This window comes from Kogia breviceps, chromosome 19, assembly GCF_026419965.1.
Source record: "Kogia breviceps isolate mKogBre1 chromosome 19, mKogBre1 haplotype 1, whole genome shotgun sequence".
In the NCBI taxonomy this organism is placed as follows: domain Eukaryota; kingdom Metazoa; phylum Chordata; class Mammalia; order Artiodactyla; family Physeteridae; genus Kogia; species Kogia breviceps.
This window is the reverse complement of record NC_081328.1, coordinates 11375235-11399319: the sequence shown is the minus strand read 5'-3', so window position 1 is coordinate 11399319 and position 24085 is coordinate 11375235. Positions and strand designations below refer to the sequence as shown.

The following is a 24085-nucleotide window of genomic DNA, read 5'->3' as shown; positions in this document are numbered from 1 at the left end:
AGAAAGCCTTATGTTCCCACAGCTGGTTCCAGGTGGGTCCTCCACACCCATGCTAAGCCCTGGCATGGCCGCTGTACCCACAGCTGATTCTGGGTGGGTCCCAATATCCATGGCTTAGCCCCCAAGTTCCCCAAGCTTTGATTCTTGCCTGGGAATTACCTGAAACACCACCTGTAGTCGTCCTTGCCGTCAGCTGTGTACCCCACCTGCAGCAGCTTGCCTGAGCGAAAGGCCTTCCTCATACACTTAAGGAAGCTCTTCTCCGTGTCCAGGATGGTGATGGCTCTCTGCAGGACGACACAAAAGGCAGAGGGGCGGGGGGTTCACCCAGGAGCTGCCCCTGGCCGCCGGTGCCACCTGCCAAGATCAGCGTCTGCAGGGTCTCTCCCCGTCCCTGCGCCTCCGAGCCGGACCTCCAGAACCCTCTGCACCAGGCTGGTTCCCACAGCCAGGTGGGTGCACAGTCCACGGATAGAGCTCAGGCCTGCACAGGCGCTGCTGGTGCCTTCCGGGTCTGGGCAGGGAAACCATGAGTTATATGGAGTGTGCCAGCCCCAGTCCCTCCCCGAGGAGCTCCCAAAGGGGCAACGTAGTGTAGTGGGTAAGAGCAGAGGCTCTGGGGTGAGACGGCCTGTGCCAAGTCCTGGCTGGGCTACTTACTGGTTACCTTGGACACAGATACCTAACTTCTCTATGCCTCGTGCCTTCATCCAAAAACGGGGAGAGCGAGCGTGCCCTCTTGGTAGCATGATTGTAGAATTAAAGAAAGCACGTAAGCAAGACACTTAGAACAGTACCTGGTGTCGAGCCAGTGCTACTTTATAAGAATGATGGTTTTATTATTAGTTGGAAAGGCAGATGCAGACCAGGTGTCTCAGAGATGCAGCTCTCAGGGCCCATCCCATATTAGCTGGTTCCTGAGTCTGGTCTCTAGTGCCCACTCCAGATGGACTTCCTCTGCAACAGGCAACCCCGTGGGGTTGAACCCTCCATCTCCTCCCCCCACCCCCCCAGGGACTGCCCGGCCCACAGTAGACACAGAGTCTGCAAACAGCCGCTGGTGACCCTGGGCAGGGACCCCTGTGGGAGGAGCCAGAGGGAGCCAACTGAGGGAGAGGCTGCTGCCTGAGCCCGCGGCCTGGCTAGGCTTTCTGCACCCTCCCCAAAGCGTGCAGGGGCCCGTGCACCCAGCTGTGTTGAGCAGCAGCCAGAGCGGCCGACGCCCTCGTGCTGCACACACCCCGCCAAGCACCCACCTGCAGCTTCCAGATGTTCTTGCTCTCCTGTGCGATCTTGTTGACCGTCTCACCCATCAGGGCAATGAGCATGTTGAGCAGGAGGATGTACGTGAGGATCACATAGGCCAGTAACAGGATGACAAAGACAGCCTTGAAGTCGTAGTTCTCTGTGAACTCCAGGTCACCCATGCCAATGGTGAACTTGAACAGCTCCAGACACGTGGAGTACAGGCTGTTGTAGGAGCTGTCAGACGGCCGGCAGCCAGGACCTCGCCACCTGTGCGACGTCGACTCGGCCGACACAGAGTTATTCTTCCCATCCTCAATCAGTGTCACCACCGCTATAGGGCAAGGGCAACACGTGGCTGGATGGAAGCCAAGACCCCAGGTTCCCCAACATGCACACCCACTACCCCCAGGATGGGTCTGTAGCAGGGACTCTGGCTTGGCTATGAGGCACCTTTGTGTGATTTTTGTTTTTAAAAGCACTCCCTTCAAGGCTTCCCTGGTGGCGCAGTGGTTGGGAGTCCGCCTGCCGTTGCGGGGGACGCGGGTTCGTGCCCCGGTCCGGGAGGATCCCACGTGCCGCGGAGTGGCTGGGCCCGTGAGCCGTGGCCGCTGAGCCTGCGCGTCCAGAGCCTGTGCTCCACAACGGTGAGAGGCCCGCGTACCGCAAAAAAAAAAAAAAAAAAAAGCACTCCCTTCTTCAAACTATCAGTTTGTCATAATATACTGTTTTATTAATAGAAAATGTTATCATCATCTGCTAGGGGAAAAAATGCTAAAATAAATATATAAATATATATGCACAATGTGATACAGTCACATTTGTGCAGTGCACAAGCTGCCTAACCTTACATGTCAGCCCTGGGTCCACATCTACTTTCTCAGTCACACCTTTGTCTGCCTGTGCCCCTTAGAGGGTAGCCCAGAGCCAGCCCATTCCAGAACCATGGGGGTTAAGCAACTTAGATCAGAATGGCTTCTTGCTGCATTCTGCACTCTTCTTTGGGAGATGTACTCCAGAGCCTGAGAGCTTCTGTAGCAGTTGTGCCCCATGGTTACTGCACAACCCCCTTGGCCTTATCCCCTCCTGTGGCTCCTGATATGCAGAGCCTTCAGACTAAGTGCCAGATCCCACACTAATCCCTATCACATCCCTTCCAGTCAAAGCTGCCCGTCACTCCCAGACAGGATACCACGTGAATCATGTAACAGTAGGACTCAGATGGGGATCAAAGTGGGACTCAGTTGCTCAAAAAATGATGTGGTGTGTCAGAAGGGCACAGGAGCCAGCTGCAAGGGACTCCTAAGGACCATTTCTCAGAGAATTTGAGCATGAAAAGAAATGATGATAGTAAGGAGTTATAACCCACTTAACAAAGTGAGAATCCCCCCCCAAAAAAAAAGAATCAAAGAGGCCCTACTGATGTAAATAAATCAATCAACGTAGGAGAATGGAAACCCCTTCCATTACATTACTGTAGCGAAAGCTCTTCCAAACGATAGAATGCCAGCTAACAAACGTAGAAAGAATAAGTTAGAAAATTATCATTTGGCGACTATCACAGGATCAGGTAATTCAGGTGGGAACAATCAATGGATGCTAAAACGTCTGGGTGAAAGTTTGATGAGAAACAGGATATTTACAGTCTCAAAGCATCGCCTCACAAATTACTTATCAATTACAAAGGGCAAGATAATAACTTGACAGTGGATAAATCTGGTAGACCTACCAAAACCAAGTAACCAAAGTTAACATCACCAGAGGGAATGTAAATTGGTGCAGCTACTATGGAAAACAGTATCGAGTTTCCTTAAAAAACTAAAAATAGAGCTACCATATGATCCAGGAATCCTACTCCTGGGCATATGTCTGGAAAAAACAAAAGTCCTAACTCAAAAAGATACATGTACTCCAATATTCATAGCATCACTATTTACAATAGTCAAGACATGGAAGCAACCTAAGTGCCCATTGACAGGTGAATGGATAAAGAAGATGTGGTATATACATATACAATGGAATATTACTCAGCCATAAAAAAGAATGAAATATTGCCATTTTCAGCAACATGGATGTACCTAGAGATTATCATACTAAGTGAAGTAAGTCAGACAGAGAAAGACAAATAGTATATGGTACCACTTATATGTGTAATCTAAAAAATAATATTAATGAATCTATAAGCAAAACAGACTCACAGACATAGAAAACAAAACTTACCATTATCAAAGGGGAAAGGGAAGAGGGGAGGGATCAATTAGGAGTATGGGATTAATAAATACAAACTGCTATACATAAAATAGATAAGCAATGAGGATACACTATATAGCATAGGGAACTATATTCAATATTTTGTAATAAACTATAATGGAAAATAACCTGAAAAAACATATATATATATGTGTAAACTGAATCACTTTGCTATACACCTGAAACTAACACAATATTGTAAATCAATTATACTTCAATTCTAAAAAAAGAATCACAAAGTTATCACCAGAAATGGGACAGACAGACATCATGGGACTCCTGATATACGGAAGACACACATTACTTCACTGATATTCTGACCAAACATGTATACCTAAATCTAATTGTGAGGAAACATCAGATAGACCCAAACTGAGAGACATTGTAAAAACTGGCCTCTACTCAACAAAAATGCTAAGATCACAAAAGAGAAGGAAAGATTGAGGAACTGCTCCCAATTGAAGGAGACTAAACAGACTTGACAAGGGAATGTAATGTGTGATCTGGGATTTTCGTTTCTGTAAAAGATATTTTTCGGACAATTGGTGAAATTTGAATAAGGCTGGAAAATTAGCTAATAGTCCTGTATTGATATTAATTTCCTGATTTTGATCATTATGCTGTGTTTATGTAAGAGAATGTTCTTGTTTTTAGGAAATACACACTGAAGTATTTAGCGGTAAAGGACTGATCATGTCTTCAACTCACTCTGTTCTTTTAAGTATGGTGTAGTGTGTGTGTGTGTGTGTGTGTGTGTGTGTGTAGCTGGGAGAGAAAGTGATTTTTTTTAATGTGGTAAAATTGGGGGAATCTGGGTAAAGACTATAGAGAAGTTATTTGTACTATTCGTGTGTCTTTTCCGAAATAACATCAAAATTTTAAAAATTTTTAATTGAGTCAAAATGCAGTTATACTATAGGTAAGCAGCACTTCATACCTCTAAAATGACTTCAAGTCTTTTATGAATCAATTTCTAAGTTCTCCTACTATTTCAGTGTATTCACTGTCCATCTGCTCTGTCACCTGCAGACACACACCCCGGTGGGCCTCTGCCCACCCAGCTCTGCAGGGCCCTCAGGAAGGTGAGGTCAGCGGGACCCCCTGCCCCCCACCAGCCCAGACCAAGCCCGTTACCTGTGGAAAACCCAAATAAGAAAACGAGGTAAACAAACATGAAGCGACACAGGTCTCTCACGATCATCTGCAGGAGAGAGCAGGCTTGTCAGAAGCAAGTCAAGGCCCGGGAGGGGCCGAGGGAAGGGCCAGGACTGTGTCAGCCTGGAGGTTCATCTTGAGCCCAAGTGGAATCAGAGGACAGACAGGTAGGTTTGCTTTGGTGGTTTTTCAGCTCAGGTGTCATGAGGGGGTCACCACAGCTCCCCCCGCACCCATGGGCCTTTTTCTGGTGGGAGAGGGGGGCCTGGCATGTGGCGGGTCAAGTTTCAGGGGAGCCCCCCAAACCTAGCTCGAGGCCAGATTGCCTCATTGTTGGGGAATTCTCTGCAAAAGTGGGTCTTAAAGCAGCACCTCCCCAGACAACGCACAGAGGGTGGATGGAGTTTGTGGGACCGGGTCCCACACACTCAGGAGGTAAACGGGCTCTGCGGAGAACCGCTCTGGAACCGGCACCCACCTTCTCAATCATGACAGCATAGATGCCCATCTGCTGGAAGCCGCGGGTGTAGTAGAGCATGTTGGTCCAGCCCATGGCCAGGGAGAAAACCATGGAGGCCACGTACTCCTTGCAGTGGCAGAAGTAGAGCACGACGGTCCCCAGCATGAACAGCGACTGCACGAAGCTGACGAGGGAGGGACAGCAAGCCCTGTCCATGGGCACCGGGGGGCCTGCACCCTCACAGGCAAGACCCCAGATGCCTGGACCTCTCCTCAGAGGCACAGCCCCAGGCCATGGGTGAGCGGGGGGACGGCTGTCCTCCCTCCTTTAGCCCGTGAGTCTCAGTGAGAGGAGTATTGCTCCCAAGAGGCAAAAATTGGTTTGGGGGGCGGGGGGAGGGGGTGTTGCATGTGCAAAATCTTATCCTTTTTACACACAAAACACAGATATAAATACAGTACATAAACGCATATATAGTATATTTGCAGTAGGAGATTTCATGGGAGGGGAAATTAGGAAAAATATTTCTAAAAAGGCAATAATGAAAAAAGGCTGAGGGCTTCCCTGGTGGTACAGTGGTTGAGAGTCCGCCTGCCGATAAAGGGGACGCGGGTTCGTGACCCGGTCCGGGAAGATCCCACATGCCGCGGAGCGGCTGGGCCCGTGAGCCATGGCCGCTGAGCCTGCGCATCCGGAGCCTGTGCTCCGCAATGGGAGAGGCCACAACAGTGAGAGGCCTGCGTACCACAAAAAAAAAAAAGAAAAGAAAAGAAAAAAGGCTGAGAAAACAGGGCTGTAGCCCCAATAGCCTCCCTGCCCAGTCCCTGGGAACAATAGCCTCACAGACAACAGAGAACCTAGGAGGCCTAGGCCTCTGAGGAGGGAAGGCTGTGCTCTCCTGAGAGAACCACAGGTAAAGTCTGCTGGTCACACCCTCAAACTCAGGAGCAGAGCCAGGGAAGACGTCCTTTCACTCTTTAGTCTGGTGAGGGCTGCCCTAGTCGGAGCCCTGGACACGTGGGAGGACATCCGGACAATCCTATGGTCATTATCCTACGACGATCCTATGACAGGGTCTGCTCAGTGGTCCCTTCTTTACTTAATCGTCCCAGGTCTCCTTGCTCATCATGGCCTTCTCCTGGAAGTGCCCGCCCAACAGCTGCATTAACACAGAAGACCGCACTGACCACCCGACCTTCCATTTGCGTGTGAGAACCCAGCAAAAAGCCACCGCTGTGCTGATGTGAGTGTACTGAAAACTAGTGTCCCTAAACTGGCTCGTTAATTGGAGTTCTGCTGCAAAGAAAAACTATTCCTCGGCATGCAGACCCTTGGTCAAAATAAGAACTGACGCCAGCTGACATAGGCAAATGGAGTCCCCACCTAGGAATTCTGGAAGCTGGGAAGTAGTGAACAAATGGAAACTGACCTAGCAGACCCAAGAAAGCCAAATCCAAATCCATAGTGGGGAAACCTGAGGACCAACTCGTTTAATCAAGGAAACTCAAAAGGCTTAGGCATCTCTGGAGGGGAGGTGAAGAGATTTGATGTCAGTAAGAGTGGAGGTGTTGTCTCTGAAGAAGATAAAACAGAGGGTCTTTGGACCCGGTTTCATCAGACACCCATGAAAGCATTGGTATTTTACCCCAAACAGGAGATTATGTGATTTCTATACAAGACATTACGTAAAGCCCTTTTCTCCACTCAGCTCTCAGGAAGCTGACAGCTAGACTTCTTCCCTCCGGATAGAAGATTGAAAAGATGCAACAAATTGACTTTGGACATTCTCCAACAAATTGTTTATCTAGACCAGACTATAATGCAGCTAAAAATTGATAAGCCCCATTCACACATTAAGAGCTTCCAAACAGCTTTTCAGTCCTCCACTCTTAATCATGAGCAGACGTCAAAGATTTCCAAATATTCTGAGAATGGCCTCTACGTGAAAGAGAGAAGAAAACAAGCAAATGGGAATCAACAATTTGGAGAAAACAAAAGCTATGCAAAAAGAAAAAAATTACTAAAAACTATCTTAATAGTCGTAGAGAGACAAAAGAAGATATTGCATCCATGAAACAAGAATAAAGTGTTATAAAAGGGAACAAATAGGAGCTTCCCTGGTGGTGCAGTGGTTAAGAATCCACCTGCCAGTGCAGGGCACACGGGTTCAAGCCCTGGTCCAGGAGGATCCCGCATGCCGCAGAGCAACTAGGCCCATGCACCACAACTACTGAGCCTGCGCTCTGGAGCCTGTCAGCCACAACTGTTGAAGCCCGCACGCCTAGAGCCTGTGCTCCACAACAAGAGAAGCAACCGTAATGAGAAGCCTGCGCACCACAACAAAGAGAAACCCCGGCTTGCCACAACTAGAGAAAGCCCGCGTGCAGCAACAAAGACCTGGTCAAAAATAAATAAATTTTTTTTTTTTTTTAAAAAAAGGAACAAGTAGAATTTTTTTAAAAAGAGCACTTAGGAATTAAAAACATGATATCAAAAAATAAAATAAAATAAAATAAAATAAAATAAAAAAATAAAAACATGATATCAAAAATAATAAACTCAATAGAAAGACTGGAAATTAAAATTGATTTGAACCTCCCAGAAAGAAGAGCCAAAAATAAAGAGACTGAACACAAGTGAAAAAATGTAAGAACTAGTTCAGGACTAGGTCAGGAGGTTCAAGATACAAATCACAGGAGTTCCAGAAGAGAGATCAAGAAATAATTCAAGAAAATATACAAAAAATAAAGGACATAAATTTATATATTGAAAGAGCCCACTAAGTACCTAGAACATTGGATAAAAACAAATCTGCTTCAAGAGACATCAAGTTTCCAAACACTAGGAATAAACAGAAGATACTATAGGTTTACGAAGGGAAAAACCAAAACAGGTCTTAAAAGAGGATTCAGAATCAGAATGGCTTTGGACCTGTCACCTTTAATATTGAAAGCAAAGAAAAAATGGAGAAATATCTTCAAAATTTTAAAAGAATTTTATACCCAACCTCGCTATCAATCAAACATGAAGGTAGAGTAGAAATATTTTCAGATGTGTCAGATTTAAAAGAAATTCCCTAGCACCTGGAACATACCTGGCACAGAGTGGACCCTCAGTACTCCTCACCCAACAACGTTTATTGGGTGCCTTCCATCATTCATTCAACATGTTTGTGAAGCCCTACTATGTTCCAGGTCCAGTGGATGTGAGAGAATGAGTGAGAATGAGCTGATTGCTGTAACCCCAGGTCTCATGGCCAAAAGACGCTATCTGCTACAGAGGCATAAGAGTCAGTATCACTTACAAAAGCATCTCACTGTAGCTGTCCACAAACAAGGTCTTCAGTGATGGCCGCCTCTGCAGGAAATATTGAATCTGCAGGTAAACAGAATAAGATCCCAGGAAAGGTTAAATGGTGAGTGCCCAGAATGCTTCCTAAATGGAGCCACGATGGACCATGGGAGTGCATCAAAGCCAAGATAATGAAGACAGTGGAACAGGATGGGTCAGGCTAATGGAGTAATGTTATGTACTCAGTCAGGAAGATTTTTTTTTAATAGAGTGGAATTACAGCTATACCTAGAAGCAAAGATGGGAAGGAAAACCACCAAAATGTTATTAATTGCTGTGCTTGAATGATGGAATTGGGTGATTTTTTTCCCCTTCTTTTTAATTTGTACTTTTTCTTCCTAATTTTCTTAAAGAAGTTTGAATTGCAGTAAAAATTCTTTAACCATCCTCCACCGAACTAACTCTCCAGGATAAACCAGTGCTCTCCACTCCCGGAAAAAATTCTGACTGATGCCCACAGTGCATGTTCCTCTCCAGGACACCCCCACCCTCCTTGCCCTCCCACTGGTTAATCCTGTTTGCCAATAATGCTTTTTGCTCACTGCACTTGCTACTGCAGCTTTGTACTTTACTATAGTATAAACTAGGAGGGTGAAAATAAACAGAAACCGTTGTTTCTGTGAAGACAGAGTCCAGTGATTTGGAAAGACTCCTTAAAGGTTAATGGCCAAGGAATATGCATGTTTGAGTTTTTAGTTAAAATAAAATGGTTCCAGTACACATATAGATTTCTTTCATTATTCTGAGCTTTAATGGGCTATTTCGATTAATTAAACAACTCCTAGTCACGACCCTATCTCTTAAGAGGCTTCCACTCTATCTCTGTCATTAAATATTACATTCAGGGGAGAGCCCTGACTGCCTGTCTTCAAGCATGACTGCCCTGGGTCTGCAGGGACCCACTGGGCAAACCTGCACCCTCCCACAGCCCTAAGTGCCCGAGGGTTCTCATCTTCACCTGTGCGTCTCTAAGCGCCTCTATCAGGGCCATTATGTGGCTGATGAATTAAAAAGTGGGTGAGCGCTGAGTGAGTCTCTTGACTTTTTGTTTGGGTGATAGTGGAAACTCATGGAGTTGGAAGGAATGCTTACCCCTCGGAAAAAAAAGTAGACTCCCCCTGCTACAGAAAGAATCTCTCCAGTGACTCGGAAATAGCCCCCAACGGTGTGTTTCAGCTTAAAGGGAGGCTGCAAAGGGCAGAGAAGTTAGTGATTCCATTCACTCATTCATTCATTCAACAAACATTTACCTGGTACAGAGCCCTGCGATTAAGACCCAGCTCCTCCTGGAGAGGCTCAGCCTCCCTCAGGAGAGAGAGACACAAATAAAGACAATGCATAATTATGGGGACACCTGCAAGGAGGCCCCTCTGTGGGACCTGATTTCCAAAGTGGCAGCTTCCAGCTGCTAAGAGGAGTGTCCTTACTGTACTGTGCTGTCTCCTGGATGGTGTCCTAACCTGGAGCTCTGCTTGGTTGGGAGGACGGGGGTGGCATTAGGTGGAGGCACCCTTACAGATCCAATGTCATGTGCTTCCTGCTGTTCCCACAGCCTATGGCGAACCCCTGGTCTCCCAGAACTGTCAAGGTTCCCCACGGATGGTGGAGGGAGAGACGTCACACACACACACACACACACACACACACACGCACACACGCACACACACACACACGCGCGTGCGTGTGTCGTCCTTGTGTCTCAGCCACAGTTTTCCAAAGTGGGTTTCCTTCCAGCCTATCATCCATGTTTCATAAGCCCTAGTTCACTAGCTTGTCTCATTAGCACATATTTCTTTTCTCTTAAAATAAAGTCATTAGATGGCCTTAATGGTTGTATAGAAATTGGGTTTCACCTAACTAGGAAGTTGCATTTTTCAACCAAATTTACAAGCCAGGCAACCTAGAGATAAAGGCAGCAAGTTAAGTGCTTGGATACTGAATGGAAATGACTCAATTCAGAAAACTGAGGGAGTCTATGGCTCCTGGTAGCGGAAAAAGTCTGGTCTTAAGTTAATCTGATGCATAACCCGGGGCCTGGCTGAGAAGAAGCCCTCAAAGTATATGTCCAGCGAATGAATAATGTGCAAGTGAGTGAACAAAAGCAGGCAGGTGAGAGGGCTGGCCATGTGCTCAGGGCTGACGCCACCTGGGACCCTGAAGACACCCAGCCGAGCAGAGAGCTGCTTCTGGAGCCCCAGTTCCTGCATCCTTTCTAACCTCGTACTCCCCCTCTGCAATCAGGGACCTCAGCGACCGACCACGGCTCGGCCTCTCAGAACCCTGAGGCTAAAGGAGGGGCTGAGAACAGGAGGGGGTGTGAGACGACCAGGAGAGGGAGAACTGAGCGCCGGGACGTCAGATCTCTGGGTGACTCTTCCACGTCTTCAGGGTCTGGCCCGGGCCCGTGGTCTTGGGGTCTTATAGGAACGCCCTCCCCCTCCCCTCGTCCCCCGCAGAGGCCTGAGCCTCAGGCGCACCCGGCCTTCCACAGGCCTGTAGTAGGCGGCCGTGGTGAAGACGATCATATACAGGCAGTAGATGAAGAAGTTGAAGTAGAAGATGCGCTTGACGAATCTGTCCCACTTGTCCTGCAGAAGGCGGTTGAGCGGCTCCACTAAGAGCATGTCATGGCGATTCTAAGGGGAGCAAAGAGGAGTGAGGCTCACCGGTCCACCCTGGACCCGTCTCACAGGACCACGTCACACCCACGTCTCTGCAGGACCACGCCCCCACATCATGGCAGCCCGTCATCACCAACAGCACACACTACAGCCCCCAAAGTCAGCCTCAGGGCCTGGAGCATCTGTCACCTTAGAAAGATGGGACAGCAGTGGTAGCAGGATAAACTTTTCATTAAGCGGCATTGGGACCCTCATTTGTAAACAAAATAAGTAAGACGCCTACCTCACACCTAGGCAAAAATCAATTCTTGATAAATTTAAAAGCCAAACATAAAATACCTACAAAGGAGCTAAATATAGGTATTGGAAGATGTGTGTGCGATCTTGAAGTGGAAAAGGCTTTCCAAAGCAAGACACAAGTTACAAAAGCTATGAAAGAAAAAGTCTAACCAACCCGACTCTCAAAATGAAAACTTTTTATAAGCAAATGATGCAAATGAAGTTTGCAAGAGACTAGGAGACTAGGAGAAAATAAAATATCTGAAACATGTGCAGCAGAGAAAGGATCAATTCATTTCATAACGACAGCGTCTACACGCTAAAAGAGTAAGGCAAACTGTCCAGTAGAAGAGATGGCAAAGGACAATGAACGGGAAGTCTACCAAAGAAATATGAATGGTTGAAAACACAGGAAAAAATTCTCAACCTCACGGTAAGCAAGAAAACAAGTATTAAAACATCAATGAGATAGCATTTTGGGCTCCATGGGCTTAAACTAGGTTAAAAAAAAAGATCGGTAATACCCAGGTTGGCAAGGACGCAGGTAGATGTGTACCCATGGGTGGTGGGTAACTGCATTCATGCCATCTTTTTGGAGGCCATACTTTCTGACTTAGCAATTCCAGTTCCAGGTGTCCTTCATAGAAAAATTCTCAAACCCATGCCAAGTGGCCGCTAGCATTGTAGTAGGAAAAAAAAAAAAAACAACGAAATAACTCAAATGTCATTCTGTGGCTATTTACTCCCCATTCCTACTATGGAATACTTGCAGTAATTTTTTTTAATAAAGCAGACTCCTATGTGCTGATATAAAACTATCTACAGGGACTTCCCTGGCAGTCCAGTGGTTAGGACTCCACGCTTCCACTGAAGGGGGCCTGGGTCCGATCCCTGGTCGGGGAAGATCTCGCAAGCCGAGCAGCGCAGCCAAGATAAAAAATTTAAATATTAAAAAAATAAAACATGCCACCAAGTGAAAAACATGGTTATTCTGTACTGTATATAGTATAATCCCATTTATATAAACAAAATGAAGCTACATGTTTTTATATGGTAGGAAAGGATTCTTTTCTCATCTACGTATTTTTGAAATATTTAAGTTTTATGGGAATATTATCATATATTGACTGTACGCTGCAGGAAGACGTTCGGTGGGAATGAATGGGGAGATGAGACCGCAGGGTGTAGGCCCCGGGTAGCAGGTTTCCATTGATGGGGGGGCAGGCAGAGCCAGATTAGGGAGTGGGAGTAGGGGCTGGGGTGCAGTGAGACCGAAAGCCCTTCCGGGCTGGGTCCCAGCCTCAGCGCACTCACAGGTGTCTCACTGCTGCTGTAGGCAATCACCTCCAGCACTGAGTTCTTCTCACAGGTGTCGATGCAGGACAGGTCGTACAGTGAGGAGTGCACGGGCCCGTAGGCCCACTCGGTGAACTTCCTGGATAGGTGCCTGCACTCGGGCTCCTGGATCTCCCTCTGGAGAATATAGGCCAGGACCTGCCGCAGGGATACAAGAGCCTGTTAGAGGCCAGCCTGGGGCCCTGCACAGGCTGCATCCCTACCAGCTCTGCTCCAAGAATAATTCTGCTTCCTAGCCCATTGGAGACCCCACCCAAGCCCCAGGAGAGCCCCGCCCCCATCTAGCAGCCTCCTGACCACCATCAAGATCAACTTGCCGCTGCCTCAGACCCCAACTGCAGCCGCATCGGACCCATCACCTGATCACACCCGGCCCCCCATTTCTCCCATCTCCCAGTGAAGGACTGCAGTGGTCCACTCTAGAAAACCTCAAGCCAGAAGGAAATAAAGTCCAAGAAATAAAACCAAGGTTATAAAGGTTATAAAACCAACGTTCTCACCCTAAGAGACTCAGTATGAACAGAGTCAAGTTCCCAGAATCCTCTGGTACTGAGACGCCTCTTCCCCTCCAGTTCCCAGTTGCCCAGCCCCACTTGCAGCCTTCCATGGCCTGACATCATCCACAGGCTTGGGCCTGCCCCGCCCCATTAGGACCCCACATCACCCAAAAGTCCTATCTTCCACGAAAAAACACCTCCAGCTTCTCTTTCCATCTCACCCTCAGCTCAACCCACCCCCATCCCCAGACCCCAGCACCCCACCCCCATTCTGTGTCTTGTCGGTGATGCTCAGAGCTGGAAATCAGAAACGGCCACGTGCGAGCTGATGAATTCTGCTCGGCATCTCACAATTCCCCTGGCTGACCCTAATGCCCCCTGCCCTCCCTCTACAGGCTGGTGGGGCAGCACCAGGGCTCTGAGCAGTGGCGATGCCGGAAGCTTAGGAAGGCAGGCAGGCCCCTCCCACAGCGCCCCCCCCCCCCGGCTCAGGCGCGATGCCCCCTCCCTACCCCGATCTTCCCACTCCTGGCGGCCAGAGCCAACGGTGTCAGCCCCTTCTTGTTGGTGAGCTCCTCCAGCTTCAGCGCAGGGTGGAGTCTGGCCCCCAGGATCAGAATCTCGTTGTACATGCTCGTCACAAACTTGGTGTTGTCGGCCGTGTCGTCAGCCACCTCCACCAGCGCGTGCAGCACGGTGTTGCCCACCGAGTCCCTGGCGCTGATGTCGGCCGACTGCCAGGAGTTCTGCAGCAGGAACTTCACGGTGCCCAGCTGGTTGGTGCACGCAGCCAGGGAGAGGGGCAGCTCACCTGCAGCCAACACAGGCAAGCGGTGGGCTTCCCCAGGAAGAGACTGGTCCTTGCACCACCCGGCCTCCAGCGCCCCCCGTCTCCACCTCAAACCTCCCCTTCGCAATCATCAAAAAGCCAAGTGTCTACCGCGTGGTCTCCCCACCAAAATAGAAGCCAGGCTGCCCTTTGGTTTTCTTAAAGAAGTCCCCATTGGCCGCGGCGTGGACGTCGGCGCCGTTCTCCACCAGGAGGGTCACCAGCGCCATGTTCCGTCTCTCGATGGCGATGTGCAGTGCCGTCTGGCCTGCGGAGGACGCGTGCTGTTGGCTTTGTGCTGGTAGTCCTGCGGGGGCTGCCCGGGCAGGTGCCGGGGGTGGGCCTGGGCAGAGCATGCAGAATGACCCCCCCCACCAAAGGATGCGGGAGTAGAGACCCCCAGAACAGGGAACACCAGACTGGGGGCTGCAGGAATCAAAATGGCCCAAGTGTAAGGAGCATCAAGCCATTGGGGTGGGGGTGGGGGTGCAGGGACCCCCCCCCGCCCAGGACCAGGACATCCCGACTCAGTGGCTGGACAGGGAGTAAGGAGCCCAGAGGCTTTCCCGGGCGTGACGGTGCCCTCCTGGCTCCAGGCAAACTTGCGGGCAGAGCCGTGCCGGCCCGGGCCTCCCTCACCCTTGTAGTAGCTGTCCGTGTAGCTGGCGTTGACCAGCTCCTTCAGGCTGTCCGTCTGCCGGGCGATCTCCAGGAGCAGGGGGATGGTGTCGTTCTGCCCGCTGTGGAGGTTGAGCATGGCTTTCAGCAGGCAGGTCTTCCCTGTGTCCGGGTCTGCAAGACAAAGTGGGGGTCAGAGCCGGCACCACGGCGGGGCCGCTCCCGGGGCCCGGCGGCTTCCGGGCCACCTTTGAATTCGCTGTCCGTGAGATGCTTCTTGCTCTTCTGCAGAAAGAGCAGCAGGCTCTCCAGTTCCTCGCAGTTATTCTGAGCAACTGCTTCAAAGATCTTCCTGCGATCATAGAGCTTGAGGTTCTCGGCAGCAGAGTCCTGGGATGACTGCCTGTGGACCAGAAAACACCTTCGTCTCATACTCTGGTCTCAGCCCTGAGGCCTGCAGAGCCTGTCAGGGAGCCACAACTACACCCCGAGGCCAACCAAAAGGGGAAGAATCGTGATACAAAACCCACCGCTCAGTCCAGGCTGCAACAGGGAACGGTGGGGCGCGTGCACCCCTGTTCTGTCCCCACCCTGTGTATAGGAATCATCTAGAAAGCCTTTGCAGCCTCCACTTCCTCCCATACCCAGGCCACTCGCTTCTCTGCCTGCTCAGAGGCTGGGGGAGCCTGGAGGGGATGGAGGGCGGGGGTTTGGCTGGCCTCTGCTGAGTGAAAACGCATCCTCACAGGGCCACAGAAGTCATCCAGCCCTGTGCAGTCCCTGTCCTGCTTCAGAGGAGGTGGGAGGCCTGGTGGCCTCTCACGGGAGCTGTTTTGTACTCTGTCTAAAGCATCCTGCGCTTGAGCCTTCCAACTTAAAGTCCTCACGGTTACGGCTGGTGAGCATTCTAAGCCTGCACCCAGAGATCAGCCAGCAGCTAGGATCAGCATATAGGCCAGCACGTGTGGCCACATGTCCCGAAGGTCCTATGAGTCCAGACGCTGGACCAGGCGACCTCTGGAGGCCCCCCAGCTCCCTAGCTCTGTGACCTTCAGCCCATAAACTCGAGTGTCACGTGGTGTCTCCATGGCTGGGGCCTCAGCCGGCTGGGCCAGTTAGGCTCCTGGTGGAGAGGGAGGCTGAGCTCTAGATGCAGCTTACCTGGCACAGGTGGGACCGTCCCCAGGCCTCTGGACGCTGACAACAGGGCTGACTGTGACGGCTGGGCGGGATGCCAGCTGACCTTCCTCATAAGAGCAGTCCATGAGGGATGTGTCCTCCGGATCACCCTTTCCAAAGAGCCGGCTGCGGCTCTTGGCCTCAGGGAAGCTGTGGGGCTTGGCTGGAGCTGGCCTGGAGTTAGGGTCTCCATCTAGGGGCTCTGGGTAGGAGTCCTCTTGAGGCAGGTCCTGAGGTTCCCGTAAGTCTGAGCTCCCCCATTTCTTCATCCTGCCAGATCCTCTGGGGCCCAAGAGGCGGCCTGCGGGCAGCCACCAAGATCGGGTTTGTTCCCAGCTGGAGGGCTGCATGACCCTAGCCCCCACTGCCCTTGTTGCAAACGTCCCTGTGAAGCAGGACAGCCCAGAAGTCCAACAGCTGCTGCCCCCAGCCTTCCAGAAAGGAAGCTTTCAGGGGTGCTGTACCTCCCGCCCCAGAGGCCTCAGGGGGAGCAGGCCTAGCAGCCCCATGGCCAACAGCCCACGCACTCCCCTGCCTTTGCTCTTCGACCTGGCTGCTACAACTGCTGAGTTTGCAGGGGATTTTTTTTGCACTTTTTGTCATCTTTGTGAAATTTGTATATTTCAGGCATCCTGGCCCTGAACTTTTAGACTTTAAGTGATTCAGGGCCGGTGGGCCTTGTAGGCCTGAACACCTGGAGTTACGCTGGCAGCTAGAGCCAGCACGTATGGCTGTCAACTTGTGTGGATACTGTTTTCCGCTCCTTCTTAACCTCTTTTCCTACTCTTCTCCTCCCGACTGGGCGTCGTCACTCCCTTGTCCCCAGCGCCGTCCCACATCTCAGGGACCTTGGCTTCCACAGTGCCTCCACGTGGGGTGCTTTCTCCTCCTTCTCCACTCATCCAAACGCACCAGCACTCAGATGCCACCTCCCCACTGATGCCACTTCCGCCACGTCCCCTAATCCCTGCACTGATCCTGCTCCTCCCCTCCCCCTCCAGAGGGGCCCAGCTCATCTCACCCCTGCTCACAGCCCTCTTAGCACCGTCCACCATGCAGCCTAGCAATGTCTATGCTTCACCGTTTTCTCTGCCTCCTGCCCTGTGAACTCCACCTGGGCAGGGCACTTGCCAGATCCATGTCTTTATGAAAAAAAAAAGCTGTGCTGGGAAATGAGTGAGATCAGATACAGACCCTTCTAGCCCCCATTTCCACTGGAAGTTAGAGAGATTCATGTTCCGGCAGTGGCTGGATTCCAGAAAACAGCCACTGGAGGAATGGGAGGCTTCTCAAGCCTGCATGTTCAAGTGAAAGTTCAGGCAGTGAAAACTCAGAGCGTGTGGCTGGGCTGTGACGATAACTCGGCTATGATCTGATGCCCAGATCCACGCGGAAAAAGAGGCAGCCTTACCATTTTGCATCCTCTGAATAGGACAGACGATGACTACGGGCTCGTTTCCCCTCCTGCCTGTTGTTCAGCATTCAGGACGGCCTGAGTCTTTCTCCGATTCACCCCTTAGGTGGATACTCTGCTGCAGGAAGTACGCCCGGCCACAGGAAGCCCCACTTCCAACCAACACCCATGTGTTCATCCCATCATTCAGCAGCCATCCACTGACACTACTGGGTGCCCAGCCATATGCTGGGGGCACGGAGAGGACTGAGACCCCATCGGAGACAGAAAACCAGGTGCTGGCTGGGGCAGGGGAACCACAGCAGGGCCCGGGGTGCTGCAGAAGTCTTCGTGGAGGAGGTGACAGGTGAGCTGGGCCTGGAAGTGGAACAAGGCTGGGCTGGGACTGGGGAGGAGGACGGAGATCCCCAGAGTAGCCGACGAAGAGGAAGTCAGTGGGGTCAGAACCAGATGGCTGTCAGCCCTGAACGCCAAGGAACAAGATGTGGACGTTACTGCTCAGATGGCAGGAGGCCACGAGAAGCTTCCCATCAAGGCCTGTTCATAGGATGGGGATCGTGTTGGCGATGAAAAGGCACGGGAGGTTAATGAGAATGAGAAGAATTGATGTGTTTGAGCCCATGCTGTGCAAAGGAAGACGCTGTTCTAACACTTTACAGGCACTCACTCGCTTTATTCTTACATCTCTAAGAGGGAAACATTTTACAGATGAGGAAACTGAGGCACAGAGCAATTATATTACTAACCCGAGGTCACACAGTTAGTAAAAGGTGGAACCTGGATTTGACCCCAGGCAGCCTGGCCCCCGGAGCCTCTCTAGCACTCTGCCACCCCTCCGGAAGGCTCAGGGCTCTTTCTCAGTCATGAAAATCAGACCCAGACCTCACACCAAGAGCTGGGGGGCCAATCAGACCAGGCCCTCCCAGCACTGGGGCCAGGCAGGTGGGGACAATGCCCTTTCATTCAGAAGCCCCAAACCTGTAGCACCCTCCTGCTCAAAACAAGCATCCCAGGAAGCTCAAAACCCCAAAACAAACACTAATCAGGTTCAGGCCATATGCCAGGCCTGGCTCTCCCAGGAAGGTCTCCCTTTGGATAAGGCTGGTTGCAAAACCAAAAAGAAACCTGCTTCCCAACTAGCAGCTCTTAACAGCCCGACAAGAGAGCACCTATTAGCAGGAGCCTCAGCAAACCTTTCAGTGCTGTTCTTTCTTGCAGCTTTGCCTCAGTCTCTGACTGGTCCAAAGCTAACCAAACTCAGTAAGCATGAAGCAGCCCACACAGTGCTATCAGTCAGTCAGTCAACAAACCCTGAGTCTGCCCCGCAGGCCCTGCACCTGATTCCCTACTGGAAACCAAGCTTCTCCCAGGACAGAGGGAGGGACAGGGACTAAGAGGCCATTTGCTCTAGGCTGGGGGGTGGGGGGGGTGAACAGGGACAAGATAGTCTGCACTGCCAGGCCTGAGGTGTGCCCAGCACGTGCACCCCACGGCAATGCACCTGTCAGAGGCAAACATTCTACAGAAATGGGGGAATTTCCAACCGCGATCTGGGGTGTCTGATGGAGATGGTGCTTCTGTTTTACATAAGATTCACAAATTCACCAACCTGGACTAAAGGATGGTCTCGAGAAAAGACTTCGCCCAGCAAAGGCCTGGTTTGGCCTCTGGGTCTTTCTCAACTCTAGAGCCAGGAAGGACACTGCCCACCACCTGGGAGAGGCCTCCCTTCCCCTCCCCCCAATCCAGGTGAGACATCCTGGGGTGTCTCCTCCACCTGCCTCTGCCCAAAGCATCCGTCTGCATCTGGCTTCCATTCAGGCTTTTGGGAGCTGGTCCAGCACCCGGCCCTGACCATTCTCATCTCCTTCTGAGCATCTCCTAAAGAGGGATGGAGAGCTGGGTTTGCAACCCATGGATGAAGAGCCAGAGGAACACTACCAAAAAACAGAGAGTGGAGGCTAGACAAGGACCCAGGGCTCCTGCCTGCCGGCCCAGAGCTCCTTCACTCCAGAGAAGACCACGCACCGAATCCTCCAGCCACAAACCGCTGGCTTCTGCAGCAGCCAAAGCCTCTTCACCCCAGGATGCCTCTGGTGCAGATAACACACAGTGACAATAGCAACCTCCACTATCACTTACCAAGTGCTCACAATTAGCTAGGCTAAGTGCCCTACGACTCCAGCACCACTTAAGACTCACCACGGGCTTTGAGGAAGCCGCTGTTATTATCCCCAGGTTTCAGATGGGGTAAGGGAGGCGCTGAGAGGCTAGTTGAACAGCCCGTAGTCACACAGCTGGGAAGAGGCATACCCCAGCTTTTGACAGCTCACTATGCTGTCAAACGCTTTTAGATGTTTCTAAAAGCGAGCATCCAACTACGAAAGGGACTCACCAGCTAGACGCAGGCACACCCCAGACCCAGCAGGCGCGGCGAGCTCGAAGGCCGTTCCACTGGAAGGGAGAGTTGAGCTGCTGTGGGGAGAAGAGGCGCCTCCCCTGCCTCCCTCCGTGAGGGTCCACGGCCCCTCCTGGGGCGGCGGCTGCTCCGCACTGACGGATATGCGCTGTGGGCGCGCTCTGGCACTCAAGGAAAACGTTTCCAGCAACGGTAGCAGCTGCTGTTGCTGAGGCTCCAATTCCCAGAGGACCCCAAAGTCTTTCCCATCATTTTTGCCCTTTTTTTTTTCAGAAACCACTTAGCTGCTGCCTTTCCTCCAACCATGCCAGGGCCACAATGCAATTAGCCCCATGCAGCCCAGAACCAGCCAGAGCTGGTGACCTCAGCTCTCAAGGAAGAAGGGCGCTCGCTGCTCAGGCCTCCCAAACCCACCACTCTTGCAGACAGGGTGGTCTGGGGAAACAGCTCGACAAATGCACTTTCACATCCAGAGATGTAAATGGAGCACTGCTCCATTTTCAAAATGCAGAAGGAATGGGAAGGGTCGCGTCACACCCATCCTGCAATCCTGGCCTGGCAATTAGGGACCTCCTGGTTTTGAGTGCTGCCTTTGCACCAACTCTGTGTGACCTAGAACAAGTCCCTGGCTCTCTTGGGCCTCTCATTCCCTGTGTGCCCAAATCTGGAGCAGGGATGAAGGTGGGGGCACTTCTGCATCTGCTATTTCTGGCCTTTCTCAATCGTGGTTCCTCGCGGAACCACAGACCACAGAAAATGATGAGGGTTTATTTTCTAACGCCTCCTAGTATGATCCTAAAGGAACAAGAGAAAAGTGAATTCATCACTTCCAATAGGGCTTCGCTCCCTCCCGGAAACTGGCTGAGAAAAGTCTCAAAGTCTTTCCAGGTGTGCATACAGGCTGCCGCCCAACATGCCTGGGAAGCTGACCTAGCAGCTGCCCCTGGGAACGCGATAGGACTCCAATCAGCTGCGGGTCAGACACAGCCTGAAAAGAGCAGCCACGTGCCAGAAAGGTCCCTTGTAGCCCTGCTTGGAGTAGCTTACGAGCTCCGACCCCTGAGTCAGGCACTGAAGTGCTGACGCCACATGGATTCGGCACGCCTTCCTACGGTTTACAAAAAGCTTTCGCCACCCACTCTCCTAGGCCACGCAACAACCCCGCATAGGGGAAAGGTAGACTGTTGTAGTCATTTTCCAGATGAGAAATCTGTGACATCTAGCAATTAGATGATTGCCCAAGTCACACTGCCGGTTGGGCCAGGAAGCTGGGCCCGTTCCACCAGGCCCTACCATGTCCCCTGCTTACACACCTTTTCATATGTGTGCCGTTTCATATGTGCCTAAAATTGAAGCTACAATGCTTCAATTAAAATGAAACTTGGGGGACTTCCCTGGCGGTCCGCTGGTTAAGACTGAGCTTCCACTGCAGGGGGCTCGGCTTAGATCCCTGGTCAGGGAACTAAGGTCCCACATGCTGCACAGCCAAAACAAAAATAAAAAATAAAATAAAATGAAATTTTGGAACAGCTAAGAACCTACCGTATAGTGCAGGGAACTCTACTCAATACTCTGTAATGGCCTATATGGGAATAGAATCTAAAAAAGAGGGGATATATGTATATGTATAACTGATTCACTTTGCCGTGCTGCAGAAACTAACACGACATTGTAAATCAGCTATACTCCAATAAAAATTAATTTTTGAAAAAATGAAACTTGGAATTCATTCTTTTTTTGGAAATTGTGGTAAAATACGTATAACTTAAAAGTTACTGTTTTAAGCATTTTTTTTTTTTTTTTTTTTTTTTTTTTTTTTTTTTTTTGCGGTATGCGGGCCTCTCACTGTTGTGGCCTCTCCCGTTGCGGAGCACAGGCTCCGGACGCACAGGCTCAGCGGCCATGGCTCACGGGCTTAGTTGCTCCGCGGCATGTGGGATCTTCCCGGACCAGGGCACGAACCCGTGTCTCCTGCATCGGCAGGCGGATTCTCAACCACTGCGCCACCAGGGAAGCCCTGTTTTAAGCATTTTTAAGTGTACGGTTGAGTAGCATTAAATACACCTCGGTACGGAGACAGTGCCGTGCAGAAACTGGGTCAGGCACAGCCCCTGGCTCACATGCTGCCTGGGCCAGGCCGGGGTCTCAGCCCCGAGCTGCCCCTGGGCACAGGGGGGGAGACATCTGAGAAAGGCACTGAGAGAACCGGACAGCCCAGGAGCAAATGTCCAGCAAAGTGGTGGGTCACACTTCTCCACCAGGACCGGCCCCTTAGCCTCTAAGGTGATTTTTGCCTCTAGTGAGGACAACACGTGTCACTAAATGTGTCCCCTTTGTAACAGAGCCATTGGGGCTGACAACATCCCAGGGTCTACCTGGTACCGCACATGGCCCGAGGGCTGCAGGGGAAATCCTGGCCCTTCTCCTCCTTCCCCGGCAGCTCCATGTTGGTCTCCTTGGCTGCCTCTCCTCGCCAAGCCTTTCCCCTCCACAGAGGTGCTCCTTGGGACCCTTACCTCCTCCTTCCCCTCTCTGAGACCCTCACCCCTCCAAGAACCCATCTGACATTCCCAAGCCAGCGACTCCTTCACCCGGGCGTCCAGCCCTGCCCTCTCCCCTGGGCTCCATCCCTGCCTCCCGGAATCTCCAGGTAAAGACTGCAAACCCCTTCCCCTCAGCACATCCCAAGATGGACCCCTCTTCCTCCACATTCCCTCCCCTCAATGCCCCTGCCTATAAAGGCACCAACTTTCTTCTGGGCACCAAGTCCGGCATGCTTCGTCCTCTCTACCCTCTTCTCCTCTGTCCTCGCTGTCTGGGCCGTTTCTGTGGCTCATATACATCCCTCTCGGCAGCTGGCAGACAGTTCTCACCAGAAGCCCCAGAAGTGCCTCCTTTGCCCAGTCCAGGCTTCCCAGCCTGCCACCACCCAGTCCCTAGTCCTAGAACATTGTCCTGATCGTGGCCCCCTTACCAATCAAGGCCCCACCCCTCCACCTGGCACCCTGAGCCCACATCTCCGGTCCCCTCTCCCACCGTGGCCCACCTCCTCCTGTCACCCAGACACACCCCCTCCCCAGCCACACCTACGGTGCCTCAGCCTCCACGCTTTTGCCCCACCCCCACCCAGCACCCATCCCACTCAACCCACCGTTACGGCCCAAGTGGCAGGTGAGACCTACGGATGCTGAGATTCTATCATTCAAATCCCACCCCCTCCAAACGATGCCTTCCTGGGACTACTGGTACGTTTGATCACAATGACAACAATAATGGCAGACAGAGTGCCAGGTTCTGGGATAAGCACTTTGTAGGAACCATCTCATTGGACCCTTGCAAAGTTTCACGAGGTGAGTACAATTTTGTTCCCACTTTACAGATGAGGAAATGAAGAGCAGACAGGCTATGTAACCTGCCCAAGAACAGGGACAACTGTACTCGTCTCAGCTGGAGCTTCCTAAAATTTGTCTTGAGCTTTAACTTCTCTGATGTTTGTACCCGGCTTTGCAGATTTTAATGGCTCCTGGGCGACACAGGCTCTGGCGCCCTCCGTTTCCCTTCTCCAAGCCTAGCTCCGTGCCTTTCCCAGAGGTGCATGCTGGCCCGGCTTTACCTGAACAGCCGCTGCCCTGAGTGCTTCCACTAAAGTTCAGAAAACAGTATTTGGGACAGGACTTCAGGGCTGGGCCTCACCACCAGCAGTGTGGTGTCTGGGACGTAATTTGAAACACTGTGTTCTTGGATCTATGTAATGATGTGCCCGTTAGAACTCCTTGTAAGTAGATCATGTGCTAATGATGACTTCTGGGAGGGGGCCCTCCCTCCGAGCTCTGATGGGTACCAGAGGCAGCACGGGGAGGTGCTGGGGGTCTCACAGCAGGTGGTTGGGCCCCGTCTGGTGTGACCTAGGCTAAAACTGCTAACGTCAATAATGGCCACAGGTCTCTCTCTCTCTCTCTCTCTCTCTCTGTTTTACCACCATGGGGCACACTGACCCTGGCAATGGGAGCCTAATAGAGCTTTTTCATCCGCCTCGGTTCTTCTCAGATTGGAAGCCAGACTTTCTGGCACAGCTAGAAACCCAGCAAACTCTCATGTGCTGCAAAAGGCTGATTACCAAAGTCGGGAACACTCATCCTGCCACCTCGGGAGGAACCTGGCGGGAAGCAGGCCGTGCTAGACCCAGCGCCACGGAGACCGGTGAAGGCACGACCGCAGGTGCCCGTAACGCCCACCCCGCCGCCAAGCACAGTGACAACACTGCTAGTCTTGTCTTGAGCTTTCTAAATCTTGCACTGGGATGTCTAAATCTTGTCCTGACTTATGCGTCTTGCCTCCCCCATTTTAAATGGCTTCAGGGGTCCAAGATTCAGATGGAAAACAGCAAACCTGGAAGAACACTACTTTCCCTT

The 24085-nt window shown here is 51.3% G+C and overlaps 1 protein-coding gene across 2 annotated transcripts in view; it reads right to left on the bottom strand.

Annotated features, from left to right (window-relative positions):
• The window catches only part of TRPV1 (transient receptor potential cation channel subfamily V member 1), a 31862-nt gene that overhangs the window by 7447 nt on the left and 330 nt on the right, over positions 1–24085 (bottom strand). Inside the window, exons 2-14 of one of the 2 annotated variants that reach the window (XM_059046681.2) lie at positions 15823–16141; positions 14910–15064; positions 14683–14835; positions 14171–14311; positions 13727–14025; positions 12676–12855; positions 10939–11097; positions 9554–9649; positions 8415–8485; positions 5129–5294; positions 4630–4696; positions 1257–1579; positions 160–287 (exon numbers count right to left, since the gene is read on the bottom strand). In XM_059046681.2, the coding sequence (XP_058902664.1) occupies positions 160–287; positions 1257–1579; positions 4630–4696; positions 5129–5294; positions 8415–8485; positions 9554–9649; positions 10939–11097; positions 12676–12855; positions 13727–14025; positions 14171–14311; positions 14683–14835; positions 14910–15064; positions 15823–16109 (2225 nt within the window). In that variant the 5' untranslated portion in view covers positions 16110–16141. The remainder of the gene's footprint in view (positions 1–159; positions 288–1256; positions 1580–4629; positions 4697–5128; positions 5295–8414; positions 8486–9553; positions 9650–10938; positions 11098–12675; positions 12856–13726; positions 14026–14170; positions 14312–14682; positions 14836–14909; positions 15065–15822; positions 16142–24085) is intronic. The other variant, XM_067022025.1, reaches the window with a different exon arrangement.